This window comes from Grus americana, chromosome 3, assembly GCF_028858705.1.
Source record: "Grus americana isolate bGruAme1 chromosome 3, bGruAme1.mat, whole genome shotgun sequence".
In the NCBI taxonomy this organism is placed as follows: Eukaryota; Metazoa; Chordata; class Aves; order Gruiformes; family Gruidae; genus Grus; species Grus americana.
In genome coordinates this window covers 86000608-86026280 of record NC_072854.1, presented here as the reverse complement: position 1 = coordinate 86026280, position 25673 = coordinate 86000608, and the positions used below count along the sequence as shown (strand labels likewise).

Below are 25673 nucleotides of genomic sequence, written 5' to 3'. Positions count from 1 at the left end.
TATGTATAATGATTAGCTGTTTTTAAAATCAGCTATTTTTCAGTGTATACATTATGTAGGCTTTTTGTATAAAAATCTTTTTTATTAAGTACTCAATAGCATATACTGTGATCATTCCTGCTTAGCTTAATTAAGTTAATTCAAGTGGTTGTTATAAAATAATGATACACTTCTACGGTTTATATTTGTTCCGTTCCTGGAGAATGGGGCCCGAGCAATGCTGTACTTCCCCCTCGTGGCGAAAGGGAGAGGAAGAGCAAGCGCCTGGCAGGCGTCGCCTTGAAAGCAACACGAAAATGAGATGCGCTGATTTATGTTAACTCTTATGTGTTTTCTTCCCATTTTGAATATGGGCAAGTATTTCTTTAGGAATGGAAGTTACTGGGGGAAATACTGTTCTGTTAACAATATTTCTCAGTGACAGAAAGAGTTTGCTGATGAGGTATTATACTGATAGCAATTTCAGTATTTAAAGACTGTGTCCCATCTTGACTAACACATATGAAAAGAGGCAATCTTTTTTCTTTTGGTTAAAAAATTAGGATCATATTCTTAATATCTGGCTTTTTTAGAAACATCTCTTGAGTTACTTTGTAATAGAAGGATGCTTGCCATGGGTATCCTGTAAATGTTGAAAATGGCGATCTGTGATAAGTGCTCAAAACGCAATGGACTAAACACTGAACTTCTTTAAATGAGACTCCTTAAACATCTGCTTCTTGCTTTAGAACAATATTACAGTTGTGTGCTAATTTCAGTAGTCAAGTCAAGAAATTTTGTGCTGCTCTGAGTTGTTTGGCTGTGGTATGGGTGGAAACAGTGTCATTGTCTCTGTTACTGATGACGGGAAGCGGAAGTTGCCCACCCTCTCAGTGCAGCTCTGCGCTGTGCTCCTGTTGTGCCTCTCCTCCCCCAGGCATCTCCCCAGGGTGCTGAAGAGGCTCTTATAGCCCACCTGGCTGCTACAGGTGGAGAAGGAGCGGTGGGAGGCTTAGACTCTCTGTGGCAATCTAGGGGCCTGTGGAGAGAGATGGCCTAGTAACTGTGTTTTCCTTCATGAGGTTGTGTGGGCAGGCATACCATGTGTATAGAGAGAGAGGCGGATTCGGCTCCAGTTTCAAGCTGTTACCTGGCTGTGCTGTTTGTACAACACAGAGACCTAGGACTGTGCATAGCTAGAGCTGGGGTGATCCAGTGTGACCCCCTCGGTACGGTGGTTGGCAGAAACAGAGAATCGAGTTATTGTTTCACAGCCCTTGGAGACTGTTTCCTTGGACACTGAATCAGTGTACCACAGCAAAACAAAAAGAATTGTTTCCAGGCAGCTGGACTCTGGGAGGCAGCACTCATATGTTTTTTCAGCTGTATCTGATAGATAAGAAGGCTTTATTATTTTTTTTATTTTTTTTTTAATGTGATGGCATTTCTTTTGCATCTGTTCTTACCTTTAACTCATGCTTTCAGGTCTTCACAAAATAATGGAAAAAAATTTTCTTTGAAACTCTTAATCAATGTTTGGTCTTGAATGGCAGTGAAAAGCCATCCTCCTCTGTATTGATACTGCCCATTTAAATAGCAGGCACCTGCTGTAGACAGGGTTATGCTCCAGTTATGATCTATGAGCTGGCACATCAGTTTAGGGCTGGGTAATGCATGCAGTCTTTACAAGGGAGCTAAACATTCAGGACTGTGTTTCAACCTTTGGTTACTGCTGAGTAGAGTCTTAATTGGTAAGTAGCCTCTTCTATTCATAACACCTGAATGTGTTTCCACTGATTTGAAATTACATTCCTTCTGGTCTGAGGTCTTAATCTCTACAAGCACAATTTTCCATAAAAGTTTTCTTTCCTGCAAGGCCAGTAGAACTTCTTAATCCTCTATTTTTGCTTGAGAACATCATTTGAAGTATTTGAGGCTGTGCTTTTATATTAGTCCTCTTGGAGAACAGGATTTTAGCACTGGAAAGTCTCATTGGCATTAACATATGAATTGTATGAGTGAGGGGGTTTCAGGATGTAGCTTATATGTGAGATTTTGGTAAAGCTTCTTGCAAAGTGAAATACTGCTGTCTGTGTGGAAGAGTAACAGACTAAGTGGTGATGTCTTTCATTGTGGTGCTGTTGGCTGTTGTTTTTTGTGCTAGCTATTGATTTGTAGATCCAGTGAGCCTTGAAGAGGGACCGGATAGATACCAAGATACCTTGCTGTTCTGACCCTCTCTCTCTCTCTTTTCTTTTTTTTTTTTTGTTTTCCTTCCCCTCATTCCTATCTCTTCTCATTCTTCCCCTCTTTCTTCTTTCTTTCTCTTTCCAACAACTTTTTCCCTGCAAATTCTGTTGCTTTCCTATGTCATCGATGAAACTGATGAGCAGTGAAAACCTAATACTGACATTTATAGTGTCATTTCACTTTGGAGTTCCTGTGGTAGTTAGATTTTTTGAAAGAACAGAGAATTTTTGTGTTTCTTTGCCTGTGTTCAGTTGACTTTTTTAGCATGTAGAAGTATGACACTTTACCCATTGACACGCAGAGTGCACTTTGGACATATTCGTAGCTATGCTGGATAGGGACTTACTTTTTTGGGAAAAACCAACTTGATTCTGAAAAAAAAGTTGGAATCATAACAGCCAAAATATACAGCAAGCTGACAAGATGCTAGAGAGAGCTTATCTTGAAATAACGGGCCTGTTGAAAAGACCCAGGCAAATGGAGGAAGTGCTATCTGAGGTGCAGTCTTGATGTTTGTTGTATGAAAATAATGCCACAGTAAAATAAAATAGGAATACAGTTCTTGCTCCCACAGAGTAGCAGGTCTTGTGGCTCTGCTCATCTGCCAGGCTTCCATACAGAAAGGTAGAAAGCACAGAGGTATTTGCTGCCATATCCATTCTCTGTCTTGCATAGCCATCTCCCCGCTATCACTGCACTTTTTAGGAGCATTTCTGTTTGCTCCAAGCAATAAAATTCAGAATTCTTTTGTTCAAGTTCATTTGGCCAAGACAGGCTAAACTCCATACTGAAAGTATTTGGGCTTGGATTTTAAGCTACATGGGTGCCTTAAGATCTTGAAAAGTCTTATTGTGGTCTGCTCTGGTTTACTGCTTTCCCATTCCTGATGAAATTCCACCTGGAATACTGCATCCAGCTGCGGGGGCCCCAGTACAAGAAGGACATGGAGCTGTTGGAGTGGGTCCAGAGGAGGGCCACGAAGCTGATCAGAGGGCTGGAGCACCTCTCCTATGAGGACAGGCTGAGAGAGTTGGGATTGTTCAGCCTGGAGAAAAGGCGGCTCTCGGAGACCTTATAGCAGCCTTCCAGTACCTGAAGGGGCCTACAGGAAAGATGGGGAGGGACTGTTTATCAGGGAGTGTAGTGACAGGACAAGGGGTAATGGCTTTAAGCTGAAGGAGGGTCGATTTCGATTAGATGTTAGAAAGAAATTCTTTACTGTGAGGGTAGTGAGGCACTGGAACAGGTTGCCCAGAGAGGTTGTAGCTGCCCCCTCCCTGGAAGTGTTCAAGACCAGGTTGGATAAGGCTTTGGGCAACCTGGTCTAGTGGAGGGTGTCCCTGCCTGTAGCAGGGGGGTTGGAACTAGATGATCTCTGAGGTCCCTTCCGACCCAAACCATTCTATGATTCTATGAAATGGAATATCCTTCAAATAAGAAAGTGCATGTTAATATTCTGTATAGGTTCTGACTATCATGATGAATTTAGACCTTTTCTGAGAGTTGATATTTTGGAGAAGGAATGGGGAAAAGTATGTTTGTTGTGAAATATCAAATTATTTAAAAATTCAGTCTTTTCTTGATAAACTGCCTATTTTGTGTAGGTGTCTTTGAAGTTTTCTGTCTCTTTTGGTTTACTGACTTTTAGAATTCCTGCAGACGTATGTAACCTGGTTTATCTTCATTCTGCAAAATCAAATAATATTGCGTGCTTTTGTCTTATTACTCATTAGAACTGTGATTTATTTTTAACTATTTATAGCAAGTTGTTCATAGATCTTTTCAATATTTATCACAACCTATGGGGAGAGATGGTGCATAATAATGCTAGGGACAATTTAGACAGACTTATAGAGTGCCCCAAGAAAGCCATAACTTCATGTCCTTTAGGCTTTGTGACATCTCCAGCAAATCCAAAATTACTGAAAAATTCTGCATTTGAATTTATTAGGACTTTTAATTAAATGAAAAATTGAAATACTTTGGTTTTCCATCCTGTCTTCAAACAGCAATCAAATGCTAAAATAAATTCTACCAGGACAAAAATTCAGTTCTTTGATCAGTTGCTTTATGTTTGGTACCTCTTAATACAACTGTTTAATTGTTGCAGATTGAGGGGTCTAATGTGAAGGTTTATGTGCTGCAAAGAACATGCATGTGTGAAATAGAGTAGATGGTCTCTTCTTATAAAGAGGAGAAATTCTAGACCCGTCCAGAAAATTTAAGCTACTTTTGCTTGTGAATCCTTTAGGAATTGAAGGGGGGGCGGGGGCAAAAAACCCCTAGGATTTCATCTTTAAGGCTTATGTAGATGTACAAGTTGAAATTCACATTTAAACTATTGCAGTTATAGCATGACACAACATTTTCCCTTGGTGGACATTCCTTTGTCTCTGCATGTGTGTGTGTGTTGGAAGGAGTTTAAAATAAATGAAAAAGGTGGCCTTCTTTTGAAGCAGGAATGTTAATGCTACAATCAGTCAGTTAACTTGAACGATTATTTTTTCTGCTCATATAGTTGTATTAATAGCGCTTGTTCTGTGTAGAAATGTCCTTTAGCTGAATTTAGGAGATTATATTTGCACTTGAATTTGGGAGGTCTGTGTTTTAAATATGAGAAGACTCATATTTATATGCATTCAATTAATTCTTAACTGTTCAGTAAAACATGGAAACATTCTGGTTTCCTTGGCTGAAAGGCAGAGTTGAAAATTGTTTGCATGTATGCATAGGGCCATATCACCCTGTTCCATACCACACTTTGTGTGGAAACATACAGGGTCAAGACCTGGCTGCATGTCTTCTTATTCAGCATCTGATCACTACCCCAACAGGTGTCTTTTTGTGAATATAAGGGTTTCAGAAATTTCAAGGATTGCAGGAAAGGTTTGCACAGACTAGCAAGATGGCTGAAAACATTCTGATGGAAAAGATTTTATTTAGAAAAAGAGCAAGCCCTCTGTAGCCTGATTCATTGCAGTTGAATTGTTTCACAGGATTGTCTGTTGGGTCTCAGCGATATTACAAGTGAAGCCTGTCTGATGGGAATCCCATTAGAAGTCTGACTAACGTGACTGAATGAGTTGTTTACTGCCACTGCCAAAGTTCTGGTGTGGCACTGGGCACTTCCCAGTGCACTTCCAGCTCCCTCCATGCTGCTGAAACTGCTGAAAGGGCAAAGTCTCTGTAGACAGCTTTCTGGTCAAACAGTGAAACAGTGCACTATACCGATTTTCTTTATCTTGTAAGCTACCTTGTATATTGTTGTCCATTTTCTTCCTGAAATTTTGTTTCTTGGTTTTGTACAACCTGTTTTGTTTAATTTTTTCCTCCTACCTTCTTAATCACTCTTTCAATACCTCTTTCCACTTCATCTTGCTTTGTTTCTTCCGGGTTGACCAAGGTCCCTTTCTTTTATTTACATCAGATAATATCATCTGTACATAGAAATCAAATTTGTCACAATGGCTGGCAAGTGAATTTTGTTATTCTAGACCTTTCTTCTTCAGACAGTACTGAAGAGAGCTTCTTGTGGCTCTTCAGCTAGATATCAACAGCTCAACATGGCTAAAATAGACCTCCTGTACCGTCTCCTACTACTGCTTTCTCGTCACTCTGGAAAACAACCTAATCTTGCCACGATGTCCATAATGTGTCATTTATTACTTTGTTCTTTCTCTATGTCCAAAAACAACATAGTGTTATTGATAACTAAATCTTATTTCTATATGTAATTTCTCAAAATAAGTTCACTGCTGTTTCAACAATCAAAACTTCCATCCAGCTCTTCTTCACCTTTTAAACAAGCTTGCCAATTAGTCCAGCATCCTTTCCCTTGCTTTCTTCAGGTCAGTCCTGCACCCTCATACCCATTCAGACAGATTCGGTGACAATCATTATTGTATCCTGTTGTGAAGAGAAGAAAGCTATAAGCATATCTTCTGATTTTTTTTTTCTTTCCTTGCACAGAGCATGGTCTTAACTTTTCTAGATGTTTATAAGCTCTCAGTCATTGCAGAAGCATCACTCGGTCCTCTTTCATCCATTCATTAAAATTTCAGGCTCAGTCTTGTGCTCTCAGTAAAATAATATGCTTTCTCCTTGAGAGCATCTCTAAGGTAGTCTCCATAGTCTCTTGATGACCCTTTCTTTAAAACTCCTTTATTGCCATGCCCAAAAAGCTTGGAAATGGTCAGGTTGCTGGGGTATTACTCTAAGTACCTATCAAGCTAACCAGGACTGTCTGATTTGGTTCCTTCTGCCTCCTCCTTTATCATCTCTCACCATGTTCTTTGATGGAAAGGTCCATGGAGTCAGGACTGTCTTTGTGGGTTTGGTTTTTTTTGTTTGGTTTGGTTGGTTTCTGTCTTTTTTTGTATCACCCCTAGCACAGCAGCATCCCGGATTGTGACTGAGAACATTAAAACAGTTTTAATATTAACTAAGTAATTAATCATAGTTACAAGTTACAGCATTGCAGAGAGATTTTCTGTGGTGTATATTCCTGAGAGGAGTAGGGGTAGAAGCGTGTAGTAGAGGTGCCAGTTGATCATTTCATCCCTTTGGAACTTACCACCTTGTCTTCACTAGGAAAAAAGTGTGTTTAAAAAAAAAAACAAAACAACAAAGAGCAACCACATTGCAAATAAAAGATGCTCTTAGCTAATCTGAAGGGGCATTTGGCTGTCTCACAAAAGCACTGTGTATTTTGGCAAAGTTAGGAGCTTTGGCTCATGAAGATCCATGTTTGGAATAACAGGGTGTGTTGCAAGTCAAAATTCAGGTATCTTGGCAGAGATGTATGCGTAATCTGGCATGATGCCTTTCTGCACTGTGCCTAGCTGTAGCAAGTGCTAAAGTCCCTTGTGAACAATATATGAATCTCATTTTGGAAGGGGGAAAAAAAAAAAAAGAGGAGGAGGAGGGAAGAGGGAGCCAGGATTTATTTTAACATTTAGTGGATATAAAAAAACAAGTATCAAGAAGCAAAACATTTCCGAGAAGCATTCGCTGTGAAAATTCTGCAACTTCTTGTTGCAAATCTCTTTATCGCTTGGATTGGCTGATTTCCAGAGCATCAAGGCTAGGAATTGAGGGACTGAAATATAATCAGTGGTGATACATTTTAACCACATAAAACATTCTCTGCTTCCAAAGCCTCCGGTGTCTCTAGTAAGCAGTGCAACAGCAACAGCTCCTTGCTGCTGGACTCCAGACACGGGAAAAATATTGGATCAGAATGGTAAGAAGCTCTTTACTTTTCACCAGACCTAGATTATTACTTTGAAAAGAATGTTTCAAAGATGATGATGAAATTAGTAGGGATCAGTATTTAAACCAAGAAAACAGTGTGTATGATATACGGTGGCATTATCAGTGTTTTGCTAGAAGAGATCAGCAAAGCAAGTTGGTGACAAATATCTTTGGCACTGAACATCTTGTGCAGCTTATGTAAAATCTTTTAAAATTGGGAAACACTGCTGACTAGTATTTGATATAAAATGTAAGCCTGTCTACTTGTTTTATTGCAGAAGGACAGCTGCATGAGCTTTTAAAATAATTTTGCATTAATAACCACGGACACAGACTTTATACATACAAATATAAATAAACCTATGCTGATTGCTTATGCAGGCTGTATGTTTATATGTTTTCTTTTATTGGGTTTTTGTTGGGGTTTTGGCATTTTGTTTTTTAGGAAGAAGCAGAGATGCTCAGTACATACCTTAGACTTTTAGGGAGCTATGAAGTTTTCATTTTTCTGGGTTTTCAGTCCGTGAAGACCTGTTAGTCACATTGTGTTTCTCTAGTGCAATTGTTTTGGGGGAAAAATAACCAAGGAAAACTTCTTAGGATAGTGATTTTATTCTTCATAACAATTTAAATATTCTGATCTAAGTATTAAAACAATAGAAGTAAAATACAAAACGCAAAAATATAAAATCTGAAATTATTGTAAATTGATACCAATGCTATTAGTAGTATAAACGATGCCTGAAGATACAATAAAAATATTCTTATTAGCAGTTTTCTATGTATTTAAGAATTGGAGGCAGGGGGGACATAAATCTTGGGAGCGTTTGCTCCCAAGACTCATTGTCAAGACTATTTTTTTTAATTGAAATACACATCAAGCCCAATCTCCTGTATGAGAACTCAGCCATTCATTTTAAGTGCATACTAAGTCCAAGAATACATTGATTATGAAATTACAGTACATCAGGGTGAAAGGAAAACAAATTACTAAATAAGTCTGAAGAGTACTAAAATATGCTTACTTGACAGCCCAGCTGATGTGTGGGAAATTATTCTCTTTGTGATTCAAATGGAAGAGGAGATTTTAAAAGAGCGGCTATGGGAGTTTGAAAAGTGTACAGCAGATGTGCAACTATGATTTGATTTTTTTTTATTTTTCTTGTGTATTTGTTGTTGCTCAGCAGTATGAAAATTAGAACGCAAAAACTAAAACTATCACTGAATGCTTTCTGATCTTTTCCTTTTCTGAGTGGTTTCACTTGCCACTGAGTGGCAAGAAATAAAACACTGAAGTACAGTAGATAGTAAATCATGTTATCTTGGCCTATATAGTCATGGTTATGACTGTAAACACACTTTGATGTGTTAAAGACCTATGTTTCCTTCTCAACATGCAGCATAAATTACAAAATCAATAATTGAATGGCAACCAGGCTGTAAGGTTCTTAGAAAGATGTTCAGTATGAATCTAAGCATGGTTTCGTTGTTGCTATTTGATGGGGTTTGTTGTTATTACTACTACTATTTTCTTGGGAAAGAAAAAAAAAAAAGTCCAATGTTCAGTGTCCATTAAACACTACTCTGGTACTGAAGAGACTTCAATATATTGTTTCTTGTCAGAAAACAATGTGCTCATGGTATTATCCTGTATCTAAATTTTGGTACAGGAAAACATTGGAGATAGGAGATCTGGATTCTTTTCCCTATTTTAAACACATAACTTCACTAATAACAAATTATATATATATTCTTCCAGGTGTGTGATTCCTTAGTTCCTATATAAGTCAAATACAGATATGCTTCAGTACCAGTAAATTAAGGAATGCCTTTCCTTCTAGAAACATAATGTTCATGTAATGCCACATACTTGCTCTTGATAAAGTTTAAGCCAAAGTAAACCTGCATGGTGTTCTGCTTGACATGGATTAGTTAGGTAACTAGCACAGGCAGTTCACAAGGGATATATTTCTTTCCATTTGGATTGCCTGGGCAAGAGTCTTTAATTATTCAAAGTATTTTTTTCTAATATGTCTTAAGAACAAAAGTAAAATTACAAACAATGTACCAGCCTTACCTGAAAATTTGACAAGTTGTAAACATGAGTGTTGCAGTGCTAAGTTCTAATAAAGTATCATCTAGGATTAGTGCAAGAGATGCTGGGTACAGCAAAGTTTGTTTTAAGTGTCTTTCTGGTACAAAATTTTAAAAAAGCCTACTCAACAATTGGATGCATGATTCATCCAAATGAATTCAGGTTAAATACTTTTTTTAATCCCAGTGACAAAATAGAGTCTGATAATCTGCCTGAAAATGTAATCCTGTATTTAAAAAGGTATACTATATATATATGTATGCTGTGTAGTTTATATGTAATGTAAAGTATGTTTAGGGAAAGGAAAAATACCTTTGTATGTGCTATGAAGTTGATTCGAGACTCAATAATGTTCTCAGGTTTTACTGTTTTAGCTTTCTGCTTTGTTCTCCTGCCAATTTTTTGACAAAAAATAGTTTGTTCATTGAGAAGCAGTCATGCTGGCTCTCATAATACTACTGCTGAAAAAGTACCGAAGGATTTTGTCAGAAGAAATCTGATGCAGTACAGCTTTGGTGAAATCACAGGGTTTGTCTGTGTGTGTTTAGTACTAACTTATATGCCTCAACTAACTTTTGGCGTAGTTTGGTTCAGGTGATGTGTCATAGCTGTGTGACAGGCTGTTTACCACACCAGCAAGTCTGTGCACCATTCTAGAGTGAAATACACTCGTGTGCTCCTTAGATATTGTTCGTGAAGGACAAAGATAACCACTTTGACCTTTAATTGAAATGTAATGCTAGGGTATCTCCAGATATACATTAGAATTTATTCATAATGAAATAAGCTTGAGTTTTGAAGTCTCAGCATCCGTGTTTATGGAGCCTGAATACATTCAGTGAACAAAATATGACAGCAAGCAAGGTTTATGCAAGGATTCCTAAATTGGAATATTTTTTGTGGTGGTGGTAGTGGTGGATTATTTTTTTAAGCTATTTTCCTTTTGATTCATTATCAGTATACTATATAGATCAGGTTTTGCTCACTGAAATGCATCTTTTAAACTGTGCCGTTACACTGACAGTACAACTTCAAATGAGTTGCTTTCAGGAAGTTATAAATTATTTGCTGTGGTTTACATAATGTATTAGCATGTCTGCTGCATCTGCGTTCAAGGGAGGGTTTTCTTCCTTCAGCCATGTGACATACAAAGAAACTATGAGAAATGGATGCTTTTAGCATTAGTCTGTCCTTCTGGCTTTTATCCTGTCATGCCATCAAAAATGAAGGTTGGGGAAAATGAAGGCAGGGGAAAAGGTCAGTCTGCTCTCTAGGTGAAATAATCGATGAGGGGCAGCTTCCTGAGAAATAGAGCAAAAGTGAGAAGGTGGCTGCATAATATATATTTTTCTGTATCTGGTTAATGTTCATATTGCAGCATTTGCAGTGTTTTGAAATATCAGGACAAAATTCTGCTGCCCATATATCTTATGACTCTGATAGCAATGTGATGTTTTGCTGCACATAATTGTTCTTCTACATCATGACCATATTGAGAATACTGAAAACAATTAATGTTGAGAATCTACTGTGGACCTTTTGCATAAAGTTTGGAGAAGACAGAAGGGTACTGACTACTTTATACCCACTTGACAGTGTGCAGATGTAAGAAGAGCCAGTTATGGAGTTGTGCCCTGAAAGATGTGTTTCCAGTGCTTGTGTAAGGACTGTGATCTAGTCTGAACTGAGGATGCATAATATGCAGTGGTGGGAGACATGATGCACAGTTTGGCCGGATTTCCAGGCTTGTTCCACTGTATGGTGGTGATGGGAAGCTACCATACCTAAAGGGATTCTCTAGGTCTTGTATTTGAATTTTCAATCTACTGTAAATCTGCTGTCAAAAACATTTTATTTAAATATGTTTTCCAATGTTGCTGTGTCACCTGGGGATACAGCTGCACAGTCAGCCCTATTGTATCATTTAATACTGAAGTGGACAACTCAGAGGTGAGTGCTGCCTACCCTCCTGGAACTGTGCCAGGGCCTCCATTTCCCCTATGCTCACCAAGATATGCTTCAGGTATACGAGTAAAGTTTTTGGATTCATGAAGATTTTGGAATGAGACTCACAGCAGAAGCTCGGCAGCCTCTGGTGTAGATCCTTAATCTGTTGAAGAGAGTAGATAAATCCTGTGTTGAAACCCACAGCAATTCTGCCTCCATTGCCATAGTAGGATGGCTTTCTTAGTAGTCATGGCTTTAACTCAATGGTGCTAACCTTTTGGGTCACAAAAGCGGCACTTGCAAATAATAATAATTCTTCCACTACATCACAGGTAGAGAGAAAACAGGTTTCCTTGCACATGCAAAGCATGAGAAAATGAGTTCTATGTGAGGGGTGAATACAACACACTAGGAATGCTATAGGCAGAATATATGCCTATATAGCAGAATCCATGCCTGTATAGCAGCCCTGAGGAGAAGGACTTTGCGGTCTTGATTGATGAGAAGCTCAACATGACCCAGCAATGTGTGCTTGCAGCCCAGAAAGCCAACTGTAGTATCCTGGGCTGCATCAAAAGAGTGACCAGCAGGTCGAGGGAGGTGATCCTGCTTCTCTACTCCACTCTCATGAGACCCCACCTGGAGTACTGCATCCAGCTCTGGGGGCCCCAGTACAAGAGAGACATGGAGCTGTTGGAGCGAGTCCAGAGGAGGGCTGCCAAGTTGATCAGAGGGCTGGAGCACCTCTCCTATGAGGACAGGCTGAGAGAGTTGGGGTTGTTCAGCCTGGAGAAAACGTGGCTCTGAGGAGACCTTCTAGCAGCCTTCCAGTACCTGAAAGAGCGCCTACAGGAAAGCTGGAGAGGGACTGTTTACAAGGGCAGGTAGTGATAGATGAGGGATAATGGTTTTAGACTGAAAGAGGGTAGATTTAGATCAGATAGTAGGAAGAAATTTTTTACTGTGAGGCACTGGAACAGGTTGCCCGGAGAATTTGTGGAGGCCCCTCCTTGGAAATGTTCAAGGCCAGGTTGGATGGGGCTTTGGGCAACCTGGTCTAGTGGAGGGTGTCCCTGCCTGCAGCAGGGGGGTTGGAACTAGATGATCTTTAAGGTCCCTTCCAACCCAAACCATTCTATAATAAGGTCTCTGCTAGCATCTGCTGTAGAGGTTGCCATGAAATGACACTTGTAGTTTTGCTGCTTCCTCTTTGTGCACTTGTGCTGGTCATGGACTATGATTCCTCTGTCCCTCAGTGCTGGTGTGGTCCTGTACACAGCAAGTGATGGAGAGTTCCTTTATCTCCAGCAGCACCTCACATATACCTTCTGTTTCGAGGTCATTCATGTATTCTCCATCCAAAGCTAATTGCTGAGTTTAGGCTCCTAGGAAGTTGCAGAAGAGCTTGAAAGGTTGAGTCTTGAAAAAGTCTTTTGTCTTAATGATCCTGGTGGATTTGGTAGTTTTGGAGTTGACAGGTAATTGCTGTATTGCTAGGTTCCAAGAAAGAAGGCAGTCATAATTTGGGCTTAAAAGTTTATTGGAAGGAGAAAAAAAACCCCTAGGAAACTGTTATTATGTTTGTAATTTTGGATGGATTGAGAACACGTGCTCTAAGGTGACAGCAGTTCATTCCTCTGATACTGGCAATAACAGCATTTGTAGTGTGTGCCATTGCACAAACCCATGGTTTGTTTTATACTTTGAAGAAGTATGGAAGGGTTAATATTTATAACTTTTACCAAATGTGTATTTAGGTATTGTATTTCATATAGGGAGCGGTACTGCAATCTAATAGGACACATGCATGTATAGTTAAGTGTTTCAAAACAATAAACAAATTTGAGTGTACCAGGATAAACATGAATCTTTCTACTGTATCAATTTCAGAACTCCTTGAAGTCATGGCAAATGCAGACAGTCTATCTGAAGAAGCTAGTTTTGGTGCTGTGCATCATAAGAGAGAACATGCAGTTTTTTAAGTGTTACAGAAGGAAGTTTATTATACAATACTTTTGAGTTTATATGACTTTGTGTTACGTTAATGTCTGTAGACATTTTTGGTTTTTTAGCATATCACAAGTCTTCAAAATGCTATACCTCTTTCATAAATTTACTAATGAAATTGGCTTTGCTGTTGATTAGAGTCCCTTTTTAGTAAAAGAAATGTAAAAATATTTGTAAAAGAATCTGAAGTGTGAACAGAGGCTCAAAGACCTCTAATTTATGTTGATGTAGAATGACATTAATAGCCTTACCAGTTGTAACAGCCTTATGGATTCTGTAGTGCAAGCTTATGGAAGTAGTGTGTTTGCTGTGGATTATTTTACTGGTCCAAACCCAGTGAAATAGTCACTCTGATCTGTCTCAGTGCGGTGGGGAAGCACATATAGTATATGCTTCCAGTCAGTGATGGAGAGAGAGTAGGAGGATTTTTCATGAACAATATAATTAAATGCATGTATGTAAAAGATACCTGCAAGATACTGCTTGAGAAAGTACTTTATAGAAATAGATAATTATAGGGAAAAAATACTTCTCTGGAATAATAGTACGAGTTATTAATTTACCAGTGATGTAAAGGGTTTTTGACTAGTTTGTTTTCTATTTGTAACACAGTATTCTTTCTAATAACCTTTTGTCTTCAGAAAGGAATTTTACATCAAGGTGTTTTACTGGGCATATTACCTTGGAATTTTAATACAGAACTAATACAGGCCACTGCTGTAAAGGTTTGTTTCATAGCTTAAAAACTATTTGCTTTTGCAGAAGTATGGGCCAAAGGCATAGGTTTTCTTGTCTATTTACTACAATTTAAATTGTGTACGATTGCCACTGTTGTGGATCATACCCATGTTCCTTTTAAGGTGTCCAGAAGAGGCGATGATATTAATTCACCTGCTGCTGAATACTATCCAATTAGAAGGTAATTCAGAAGTGACTCAGACATCAGAAATGAAAACAGAGTCAGTTGCTTAGGACTAAATCTTGCAAGTGCTTACCACTGGCTATGGTGTGTTGTGACTTTCCTAGGATTAATCACATCCTAAACAGTCAAAAAATATTCCAGTTCTCCCTCTTCCTCCCCACTACTCCTCCATTTTCTGTGGAAAGAAAAAGGCTTTAGTGGATTTTGTTTTAACTGTCTCCAAACAAAGCTGTAGGTGGTGTGTGTGATGACATTTGTTTGCAAGAATGGACAGTTTAGATGCACCTGGAAGCTCTTGGTCAAAAATACCTGTTGTGGGCTATGCTCTTACGGTTGCCCAAAGAAACCTTCAGAAGGAGGAGCTCGAGTCTCCCAAGGATGCTCCATGCATTGGCCCTCAGCTAGGAGCACTGCGGGGAGGGCCAGGGCCAAGGGTGGTGCTCACCCCCTGCCTGTGCCCACCACTGGGGAATATTTTGCTTTGCCAAGAGGTTGCTGTGTAATATTTTGTGTCCACACCTGATTGAAGGAGTGCAGTGGAAAGTGTATAGTGAAAATAAATTGGCACAGCAGTTTACTTTGGGGAGGGTTCTTTGAAGCTATCAACTTTCCTCAACTATTATTTAAAAAACAAAACCCAGTGCAACCCATGTCATTGTAACTGAAAAATGGGAGTTAACCCATTGTTGTCTGTTTTAAAGACAGGCTCTTTCCAGTTTGCTTTACTGTAAAATTTTCTATTGAGTAAGAATTATGTTAGGATATTGCAACTGTCTGCACTATACTGAGGTGACATAGTAACTGGAGTTGAGTGATCTTGCCAGTTCTGCTTTATGATTTGGTATTAAGTGTTGCACAAAAAACAGAGCAGAGATTTTGACCTAGACTGCATCTTAGTAATTGCGGGAAGGATGGTGCATTCAGTTAGCGTTAATTTCAAAGAGAAATCCTGACTAAAAGTATGAAACTGAATTTCTTTCAGGTATAGGAGGTTTTATAACCTAAATCTATATAACTGTCTGACTTTTAAAAAAGTCAGTGCTGTTGGTTTTAATGGTCAAAGTGAGACCCACAGCTGAATATGGCAAACTTGCAGAATCTAGATATGGAGATCCTAATCTGAGTTTACATAGGTCTCTCATTTTCAGTAGTGGCATGTATATTTTCTGCTGAATCTCTGGTCTCAGACTATGCCGTGTAAATGTGTATGTACTTTTTTAAATCAAAAGCGGAATTTCTGAGTGGCCAGTGTGTTCTAGGGAAATGGATACAGAACATAGAAGACTGTGCTTAGTTTAAAATTTTTACTACCTTTAGGGCCTGATACTCACTAGGCTGCAGTGAGAAGCATATCATTTATTGTGTTATAAACACTCTTCTATCTTAAATTCTAAAATAGTTGTTTCCTGGAGGAGGATTGGAATATAAACTGATGTACCTGACAGTTAATTAAAATTCAGTGTTGTTTGTTCTTGCTTAAATTAGTGAAGAAAAGCTTCTAGGAAACACCACAGAGAATAACATTCTGAAGATTTCAAATTATTTTGAAAGATGAGAATTCCCATGACTCAATTCCTTAAAGAGTTGAAACATAATTCAGATGCTTCTTTACCACCTGTCACGTTCTTTTGCATTTTTAGAGCGAGTATTTTCTCTCTCTCATAAATAAATAAAAGGAGTGAACTGCAGAGAGAACTTCTTACTTCCTTTTTTACCCAGCAGGTTGTTTTCTGAATCCTAGTTAGTGAACTACATGCACATACTACTTCTGTTACAGCATTGTAACCCACCTGGACAAATGCATACCTAGTGGGAGTCCAATCGTTTCATTAAGTTACACCAGGAACTGGCTGGTATTGTTGCACAAACCAGAGAAAAGCACGTGTAATTCTGTAATTGGTTTTGTTTGTAATATGAAATCACTGATTAGCCAGTGAATACCATTTGCTTTTCTATGCACACAGCCTCCCACACACAGAAAGATGCAAAAAAATAGTATTAAAATAAGTTTTAACCTACGACGATTAGGTCTCCAGATGTCTGATTCCTTGGTTTAGAAACTTGCACAAGAGCTTATCTATTCCTGAAACAAAAATTATTTAGACAGTCCAAAACTTCTTTCATGATTGCCCATCTGCCAGGGTGTGCATTTCATTTTTCACGTGGTAAATAAGATTTCTAAGTAATTCTTTAAATTGTTGCTGCATAGCTCGCTACAAAGATCTCATGCTTGCTAATACTGACAAAGCATGCAGAGCACCCATACGAGGCTTGCAAGGCAGAAAGTCCATCAGGGAGAGCAGAATAGTTCAGTGGATTTATGCAGGCTGTTAACCACTTCACCTGTGTTATTTCCCTGTTTCCCCTTTCATGAAATGCAGATACATACTGAGGGGGATGGGAAAGGCAATTTTCCAAGCTTTCTTGTTGGATTTGTGCCATTAATTTCCCCTCTAAATCAGGCACTTGAATTTTAAGCTGTCCTTTCATGTTATGTACTCTAGTACAGTGCACTCGATTCATACCCATGTTTAGGTAGGCAGACTTCTCTAGTCTTAATGCTTAAATTTAGATTCAGATTTTTGAAAGGTCACTTCTGCTTGAGTCTGACAGGTTGTGGGTGCTGACACATTGGCAAATCAAGCCCTTTCTATACTTCATACTGAAGTCACAACTGGAAAAGAGGAATCATACCCACCTATGCTTCCAAAATTGGGCTGACTCTTGCATCCTTTACTAGAGGTGCAGTTAATCAAAGCAGCTGCAGCTCAGAACACCTGGAAGTTGTGCAACTCTTAAATGTCTAAATGTAAATTTAAGAATCTAATTTTAAGCAGGCAGATTTGATCATTTTGCTTTTGGTTACCCAGGAAACCAGTTAATTACTATGCATTTGCTTCAGCACTCTGCATGCAGCTTTTAAAACATTTTATTATAATTTTTCTTTTATTTTGTCTTAAGCTAGTGTTTGTAGAGAGGGCTGGCTTTGACAGCTCTGGCAAATGAAATAGTCTGCCTGCCCACGGAATATGTGCTCCCTAGACAGTGGCAGTCCAAACTTCCTCATGCTGCTTTGTCAGTGTGCTACAACTTTTCTTGGGGGGGAGCGGAAAGGGGAAGAGTTGGAGGAGGAGGTAGGGTCCTTGTACCGTCAAGTCTTTGCCACCAAAACGTGTAAGCATTGTCAGGAAAAATGACCTATATTTTCTTTCCAGCATAGAAAACAGTGCAGCTAAAAATTGGATGAACTCAAGCCCTGGAAACCTACATCCAGTCTGCACACCATCATCAAGATCACAACTTTGGTCCTGCTGCTGTGTTGCAGTTGGCATTGGTGACAGACAATGTCATGAACTAAGCAGAGTTTTCTTTGCTTAGTCCTAAGGCATAAGGATTTTCAGAGTTCTAGTGCTGAAGCCATCAGCAAAAAGTGCTCTGATGGTATTAGAGGTGGAAATGGGAAATCTGGGAATTTACTCTAAAATGTTAAAATTTCAGCCTGTTGTGCTTCACTTTCCAAATGCTGATCAGAGTATGCACAGTTGTTTACTTCAGTTTGTCTTGGTAATTACTTTTGTTGAGATAGATGTATAATATGAATCCTGATAGCCACAAATCACCTAGCACTCCTAGAAAAATCATCCAGGAAGCAGTCAGTCTTTTCGGTAAAGAACTGTGTATTTGCTTTCCAAGTGGTTTACAGGCCTTCTGGTTCAGTTAGTAGCCTAAAAATCATGGAAAATCACTGACAGAATCATACTGCTGTTCTTTAATGATCGCTGTGAATTAATAAATGTTTCAACAAAAATAACAAGGCAAGAAGAATGGAGCATATCTGTGACATCTTTTAATTTCACAAATCTTTGCTCTATTATGACTGAAAAATGAAATATAGAAGGAATGGTCAAGTCATCCAACTGCAAGCATATGACTTAAATAGCTACAATGCTTCATAATCTGTTATTCTGTGTAGCTTCAGTAGTTATGAGAGAGGTTATCCAGGAAGTTGTCAAGACCATCTCCCATCTCTATTCAAGCTGTGCTTCTAGAGCAGCTTAAATAATCCAGCCCAGGCTGCATATTGCTGCCCCTTCTTTTTCCTCCAGCTAGTGATATCACTTGTAATGAATCAGTTCTGGGAGTTGCTTGCTTGAAAACTAACCAAGAGTTTTGGACTTTTGGCATAGAAGGCGTTGTCTACTGCAGGGGAGAGTTTTGCAGACTTCAATTTGGCAAGGAAACTGTGATTTGGCTTATAAAAGGAAAAGTATTGCTAAGCATAAATGAAAATGACAGTATGTTAAGACTGAGAGCACAAAAGAAAACACTGGAACTTACTCTCTGGTCACGAAAGTTGCTCAGGGGACTCTTGTTCTTTGAATGCTGTTTTGAATTACCAAATCATTTTTCATAGCTTTCTCTATTATGTTATACTTTCAAGTTCATCACTTAAGTTCTGAGAAAGAGCTGTAAATTCTACTGGTTTTCCTCCTGCAGATTGTATAATACAAAGATTCTAACATTACTGGTGCTCTGTATCTATGAACGTTTTTGGCATCTAAATTTGAGATTCATTGCTGCTTTTAATGTTACTCTAACAAATTCATGGTGTGTTAATGTAACTCTAATTGTGCTATCAGGATTGGTCTCATACATGTTGCATCTTCTTTAAAAGAGAAGCAGGGACAATGCATAGGAGAAAATGGAAAGCATCTCGTTTGTCATCTGAATAAGAATATATTCTTCCTACCCAAAGAATCAATATTTTAGAATGCAAGGAGCACTATGTTTTGCTGTCTTGATGTCTATTAGGGGTTCTTAAGTTTTAGAAACCAGTACTCCCGAAAAGAATTCCATAGTGGATTTGCATTTGTAGGTGTAAGGAACGTGGGTCTGTTATGGAGATGTTAGAATGTATTTATAAATTAGGAGTGAGAACCTGCTTCATAACACTGTAAAAATTTTCATTTTGAAACCTAGTGAACCTTATTTTACTGGTGTCAACTGATTTTTAATTTTTTTAATTTTAGGTTTTTTTCCTGTTTGATTATCTTCATTTCTTATGTGGCTGGTTCTGTGGTCCTGGGGTCATGACCTGATAAACTCTGAATTATTCACAGAGTTGATGTAGATCATGTATTTTTACTGCTGGGTGGTTTGCCCAATGCAAATACCCCTCAAACCTAACCAGGAAAGAAAGAGTCTAGATTTAGTGCATGAGAGCACTGTCACATTGCAAAGAGACTAGGTTCTTGTGTACTCTGTTGAGATTGGCCAAAGAAATAGCCAGGAATTGCCTAGCTGCAATGGATCGTTTCTCCTCTGTGTTGGCCAACCACAGACAGATGCATTTTACCTAGCTGTTAAGATGGTGATGACTGTTATCTTCCCTATGTGGTTTATTAGTTGCTAATTCTGTTTAGTAGAAACCTTTGCCAATTACAGTCTTGTCAAGTTTCCAGTGGGACTAGCAGAACTTTTTCATTCACCTTAATGATATCAACATAGCGAATTTTGTGCCAGTTCCATTAAATTCGGTGGATCCTGCTTCACTCACTGATATTGAGTGTATGATTTGTCCTATTTACTGAGAATCATATAACTCTCATAATTATACCAACTCAGGGAACTTGAAACCTATCCTTTTTACTTTTTTTTTTGTACTGATGATATCTCTACTTTTTGTTATAATCAGAGTCTATTCCAAACAATCAAAAACCAACTCGGTAAAATGTGTGTTAAAGGCAAAATAGAGATAATTCTGAGGATGAGACGACTTAGGTGGCTGAGAGGTACTGCCAGAATTACTTTATCTTCCATTGGTATTTGGGAGCAGGCTATATAGCAAAAGTACACAGTACTTTTGTCAATGTAGTTATGAAGACTCATTTGCATTGCTGCTTGTGTTCATATGAAAGATACACATATGAAATCACATAAATCCATAGATACAGGAGCTGTTCTTATGCTAGACAAGCACTGCTTTTTCTCGATACATGATGCTTAAGATGAAAAGCAAGTAGAAGATCTAACTACTGTCTTTGTATCTAGTGTAGTTGCTATCTGGAAGCTGTGCTTTGACACAGAACACGTGGCAGTGGGTGGGACTGGGGAGCTCCAAGGTCTCATAGGATAATAAAGAAAAGGTATATGCCTCTGAAGGCTAGGACTAATACATTACTAGCTGGGCTTAGATTGATAGCATTACTTTTTTGAAGAGATAGAATTGGATGTTGTTTGCATCATGTCAGACAGTGTTAGTACTAGCTTTATTTTTGTACCATTGGGAGCTAGTTTTCCGAATTCATGTTGGTGCCGTTTATATGTAGCTATTGCTGTTGTTTTTATTGATGTCATTAATTTTAATAAACCCAAACAACACAAGTAGGTTATTGCTGTCATAAATCCAAGTACAAATGATCTTAAATTTTTAAAGATTTATGTAAAGAAGTGTCTTGGTCTCCATACTCTTCCTATGCCATGAATAAAATTTACCGAACAGCCCAAAGGTTTCATTTTTTTTTTCAAGTAATACATCTCCTTTGTAATGGTGACTAGGTGAATCTAACAGATGAATGTTAATGTTCACTCTACAGTGATGTGCAAGAAGAAACCTTGAAAAAGTCCTTCAGAATAGATACTCCAATGATGAGAGTTCAGGCTCATTAAAAGCCTAACAGGTTACTACACATAGATGCATTGAAATTATGGTAAATGCAAAGTAGTTCAACTAAACATGGAATTTATTGCAATCCGAGGGCATACAAATAGCATGATTTCATTGATGTGTTTTAAATTAAATAGCTACAGAATCAGATCTTATGGCTGCTCTTCGCTTAAAACATTAGGCCAGCTTACATGCAGTCACTGAGAAGCGACAGCTCTGGGTCCCTAAGCAGGAGCAGTTGAGAGCCCTCTGTCACCTGTGAGAGCCTGTATGCAATGCAGTAACCTCCTTGTGTCTGCAGGGCATGCCTCTACGAATTGTCATCAGTGAGGTCATCCTTTGGTGCACATTTTGAGGGATCAGCTGCTGTAAAATTCCTTTCCTCCTCCTTCTCCAGGAATGCGTTTGCCTTGCTATGGGAGGTGTAGGCTGCTCTGTACAGTGGGCACTGTTGGCCAGGGTGCCATGTGGACCTGGGGCTCCATGGGGTAACAGGACCCAGTGGGGGCTCCCCATGGGGGCTGCCAGGGCCCATCCCACCACCCCAGCCAGGGAGGAGGGCAGCTGAGGGGCAGCCCTGGTGCCAGACGTTGGGCCACCAGTGGCACCGGCTCAGTGGGGCCCAGGGCAGGGCTGTGGGGAGCTGGAGACCGTCCCTGCTGTGGCATTGCTGGGGTGGGGACTGATGGCCCTGGGAGCTGAAATGGTGTCTTGAGCAGTGAGCAGGTGGGGGGAGCCCCGGAGAGGGCTGGTCAGGACCTGCAAGGCCAGCGAATGTCTTCAGAGCCCTGCTACCACCTGTGCTATAGGGGTATTTCCTTAGTGCTGTGTGTACGGTCATCTGTTACATCCCTTGAAGCTGTTGAACTTGAAAGAAAATACAAGTGGTGGACATTCAGTATTGATGTTTTATCTTATAAGTGAATACATTATTAATTCAAGCAGGCAATGTGTCTTACAACAGTAAAGCCCTGAAATGCAGTCCTGGAGCGTTTAGCCAGCATTGTTCTCAAGGAAAGGTGCACCAAAAACACGAGAGCAGCTGTACTGCTCAGACTGAACGCCCAGCCAGCCTGGTGTCCCATCTCTGATGGGAGCCTGGCAAAAAGGGAAGAAAATAGACCTAATCATTGTAGTCTCCAGTTACTGGAGTTGATATCTTTGTCTTTACTAGCTCCCAGGGCTTTTCTGCATTCATGACGAAAATCCAAATCATTTTCAAATCTATGTAAGCTTCTAGCATCCATGGTGTCCCATGGCAAAGGGTTCTACACCTTAACAATGCCTTGTGTGGAAGAGTACATTTTTCTGTTCATTTTGAACTTGCCAACATAATTAATTTAATGCCCTTTAATGTTTTTATTGGAAGAGACAGTGAATAACTGTTTCTTAGTCATATTTTCCATGCCGCTTATGAATTTATAGTTCTGTCACATTCCTTCCTTAGTCATATCTTTTTCCAAGATGAAGACTACCAGTTTATTTAATCTTTCTTTATACAGAAACATTGCAGACTTTGATTGTCCTTTTTACCTTTTTCCATACCTCTTCCAGTTGTTCTATGATTTTTGAAATGAGTGGACCAGAACTGCATGTGGCTTTCAGGTTGTGGGTACACAAATGTATAAAAATCCACAATGTAAAGAAATTTTCTTTGGTGTTCTGTTCCCTTTCTAGTAATTCAGTTTGCCTCTGACCTCCAAACACTAAGTTGGTGTTTCCATAAGGTTATGTACAATAGCGATTATCTTGCTCAGAGATGGCAATACTTAGTTTAAAAATAATTTCGAGGCGAATAAAGTCAGAAATGTCATGTGCACTTATGTGTACTGTGTTATATGCAGCTATACCATTTTCTAGTACCATCCAGTCACTCAACATCAGTAGGTCTTACTGCCATTTCTTGCCTTTGGCTGCCTTTTTTACTAATCTGTGACTAACTTTGTGTCATCGGCTAACTCTCTGCCCACTAGGATAAATTTTGTCACGTAACTAAGAAAATGAACAATGAAAGCAGTAATGAATGTTTATTCAAAGTGTACTTGCTAATTTTGGGGGTGGAAAACTTTAGTAAATTGCTACTGTATTAGATTCTTCAATGATGTGATTTTACAGATTATTTCTGATAGGGTTTTTTTTTTTTAAGATAAAAGGGATTTAACTGAGTACAACTTCTTTAATGTTTAGCTTAACAGTTGTCGTACAATCTTCACAACTCCCTGATTTAAAAAAACTTTCTTTTTCCCTTAACAAACTCCCTAAATCTCTGTGCATTGTTTGGACTGAGATTAAGAATAGAAATTACAACATTTGGAGGGGTTGGGGCCAGGAGGCTATAATGAAAGAGGGAATTCCTCTGCAGTTGTGGTATGCTAAGTCTCTATGCTGTCTTTGTGTATCTGCAATGTATTTATTAACTAAGTCTATCTGAAATATTAATAAAATTCAGATGTGACTGGTGGTTTAAGAAGACTTTTTCAGCAGAGGGAGGACTTGGTGTAACATTCAAAGAGGAGATAAAACTCTCTGTACCTTCATAAACAAAGTCAGGGAAGAATACTTCAGGTAGAAGAAGGGAGGGAGATCTTCCTGGCAGTCAGCATGTAGTGTTTTACTATTGGACTGGTACTTTGGAATGAGGTGTCACAGTTACATAGATTTTTATATGGTATTATAGTTGGAATAGGCCATAATAAGAGCCATAATAAGCTATTTGCTACGGTCATGGGCTGGGACAAGCTGAAACTATTGAAAGTTTCTGAGCATTTATTGAAAATGAAGACAATCTAAAATGGTAGATGGAAACTGCTTCTGCTGCTGCTTCTGGTTTTGGCACCCTCCCGTATTCTCAGTGGACTTCAATGTTGTTTTCTGACACTTCTGACAGCAGTCAAAAGATTTTTGTAGAACGTACTGAAGCCTCCCTGGCTTTTTGAGTGAAGGTGTTGGGGCGTGGTACAAAGTCTAAACACATCTTTGTTCTCGAGGGCAAAGACATCTTTTTCACAGATGAGACAGGGAACTTGCTGAAATTGAGGGAGAATCAGTGAGTGGTAGCAAAAAGATAATATTATCCCAGAAGAAAAAGCAAAATATACTGTCACTGTTATATGAAAAGATTGGGTTTTATTCCTTGGGTAAACCAGAAACTTAGATGAAAAGGGCAGGGGGGGGAGGGGATAAAAGGAATTTGAGCATAGCTTCATTATGGAAGGGGTTTCTGAACATCAGATGCACTATGACAGGAATTTTTTCTTCATTATGCTCTCTGCTCCAATATCAAGGCCACGGAGGGTGAGCACAAGTACTGTAGTTACTATGACAGCGCTGGAGCACTCACCCTGGGTGGTGTTATGGATGCAAACATGACTCTTTACGTCTTTTGCTAGATTTGCCTTTGAGTCCATGTATCATTTTCAGGGCAATTCAGCATCAAATACCAGTAATATTTCTGTGATATTTGTGTTTTCACATTTCTAAAAGTAGTTCTTTAAATTCCTCTGTCTTATCACTCTACTTGGTGAGCTCCAAATCTAGTCTTCCTTTTCTGTCCTCTTTCATCCCATAGGTCTGCCTCATTCTAGTCCATAAAGCTTTCTTCTGTCAGGCTGAAAAAGGCAGTTTAGATGCTGTAATATTACATTAACAGAACCACATTCCTGATTTTTCTGGCTGTGCGTGTACCTTGGAGAAATAATAAAGATTTTAAAAAAAAAAAACATTTCTTAGCAGCACTGGCCGTTACAGACAGCCCACTATCTGCCAACTCCATTTTAATCACCTTGTGCAACATGCCAAGATTGTTGTTGAGAAAAGTGGCCTTAAACAACTTCAGCAACCTCATTATCCTCCTGCCTTTTGAATGCTGTCATCTAGTGAGCATTAATTCATTTTGATGGCATTGTTGTTGCCCTGTAGCCATTCCAACTCTTAGAATAACGATGGGGCAGGGCCATTCCCTTTCCCTGTCTTGCCACAGCAGAGTGGCCTAGTTTGCCTACGCGCTAGGTACGCTCTGAAGTAGGTCTGTTAGCTTTATGGCAGCCCAACTGAGGGATGACAATATAGAGGCTGGAGACAAAGGAGATAGGGCTTGCTTTTCAAAAAGGGTACTATCCAAACCATTAGTTACAACATTTTAAACAACTGTTAGATCACATGCTTGTGTTCTGCCCTGTGCTTATCTAAGGTAAAATAGGTAGAAGATGACAGCAAAATTTTTTGAACCGCTTTTTGGTTTTGCTTTTTGCTTTTTTTTTTTTAACCTTCAGATAATTTCTTCTTTCTCTCAAACTTCTTGTAGATCTTCATTTCAGTCATGAAGTTTGCCTGGGTACTTTCTTTCAGCTTTCTACGGGAAGAGTTGTGATTGTCTGGCAGAGAACAGTGTTGGAAAATTCTTGCATTGAGCCAAAAAAACTTCAGAGATGCTTTTTGTCAAATAATCATTTACAATCTCCAAGCCCATTCTTATATAGTAAAGAGATAAAATGCCGAAGTTGCCATCAACAAAGTAATTTGTACAGCTACAAAACATCAGAAAGGGAATATAT

The 25673-nt window shown here is 39.0% G+C and overlaps 1 protein-coding gene across 3 annotated transcripts in view; it reads left to right on the top strand.

The window, feature by feature from the left end:
• The first annotated feature begins 1613 nt into the window (after positions 1-1613).
• PLD5 (phospholipase D family member 5) overlaps positions 1614-25673 on the top strand; it is a 152044-nt gene continuing 127984 nt past the window's right edge. For 2 of the 3 annotated variants that reach the window (XM_054822491.1, XM_054822492.1), the window contains exon 1: positions 1614-1730. Coding sequence is in view for 1 of the 3 variants with exons in the window: in XM_054822490.1 (XP_054678465.1) it covers positions 7469-7471 (3 nt within the window). In the remaining 2 variants the exon portion in view is untranslated. Of the gene's footprint in view, positions 1731-7394; positions 7472-25673 lie in introns of those variants that run through there. The other variant, XM_054822490.1, reaches the window with a different exon arrangement.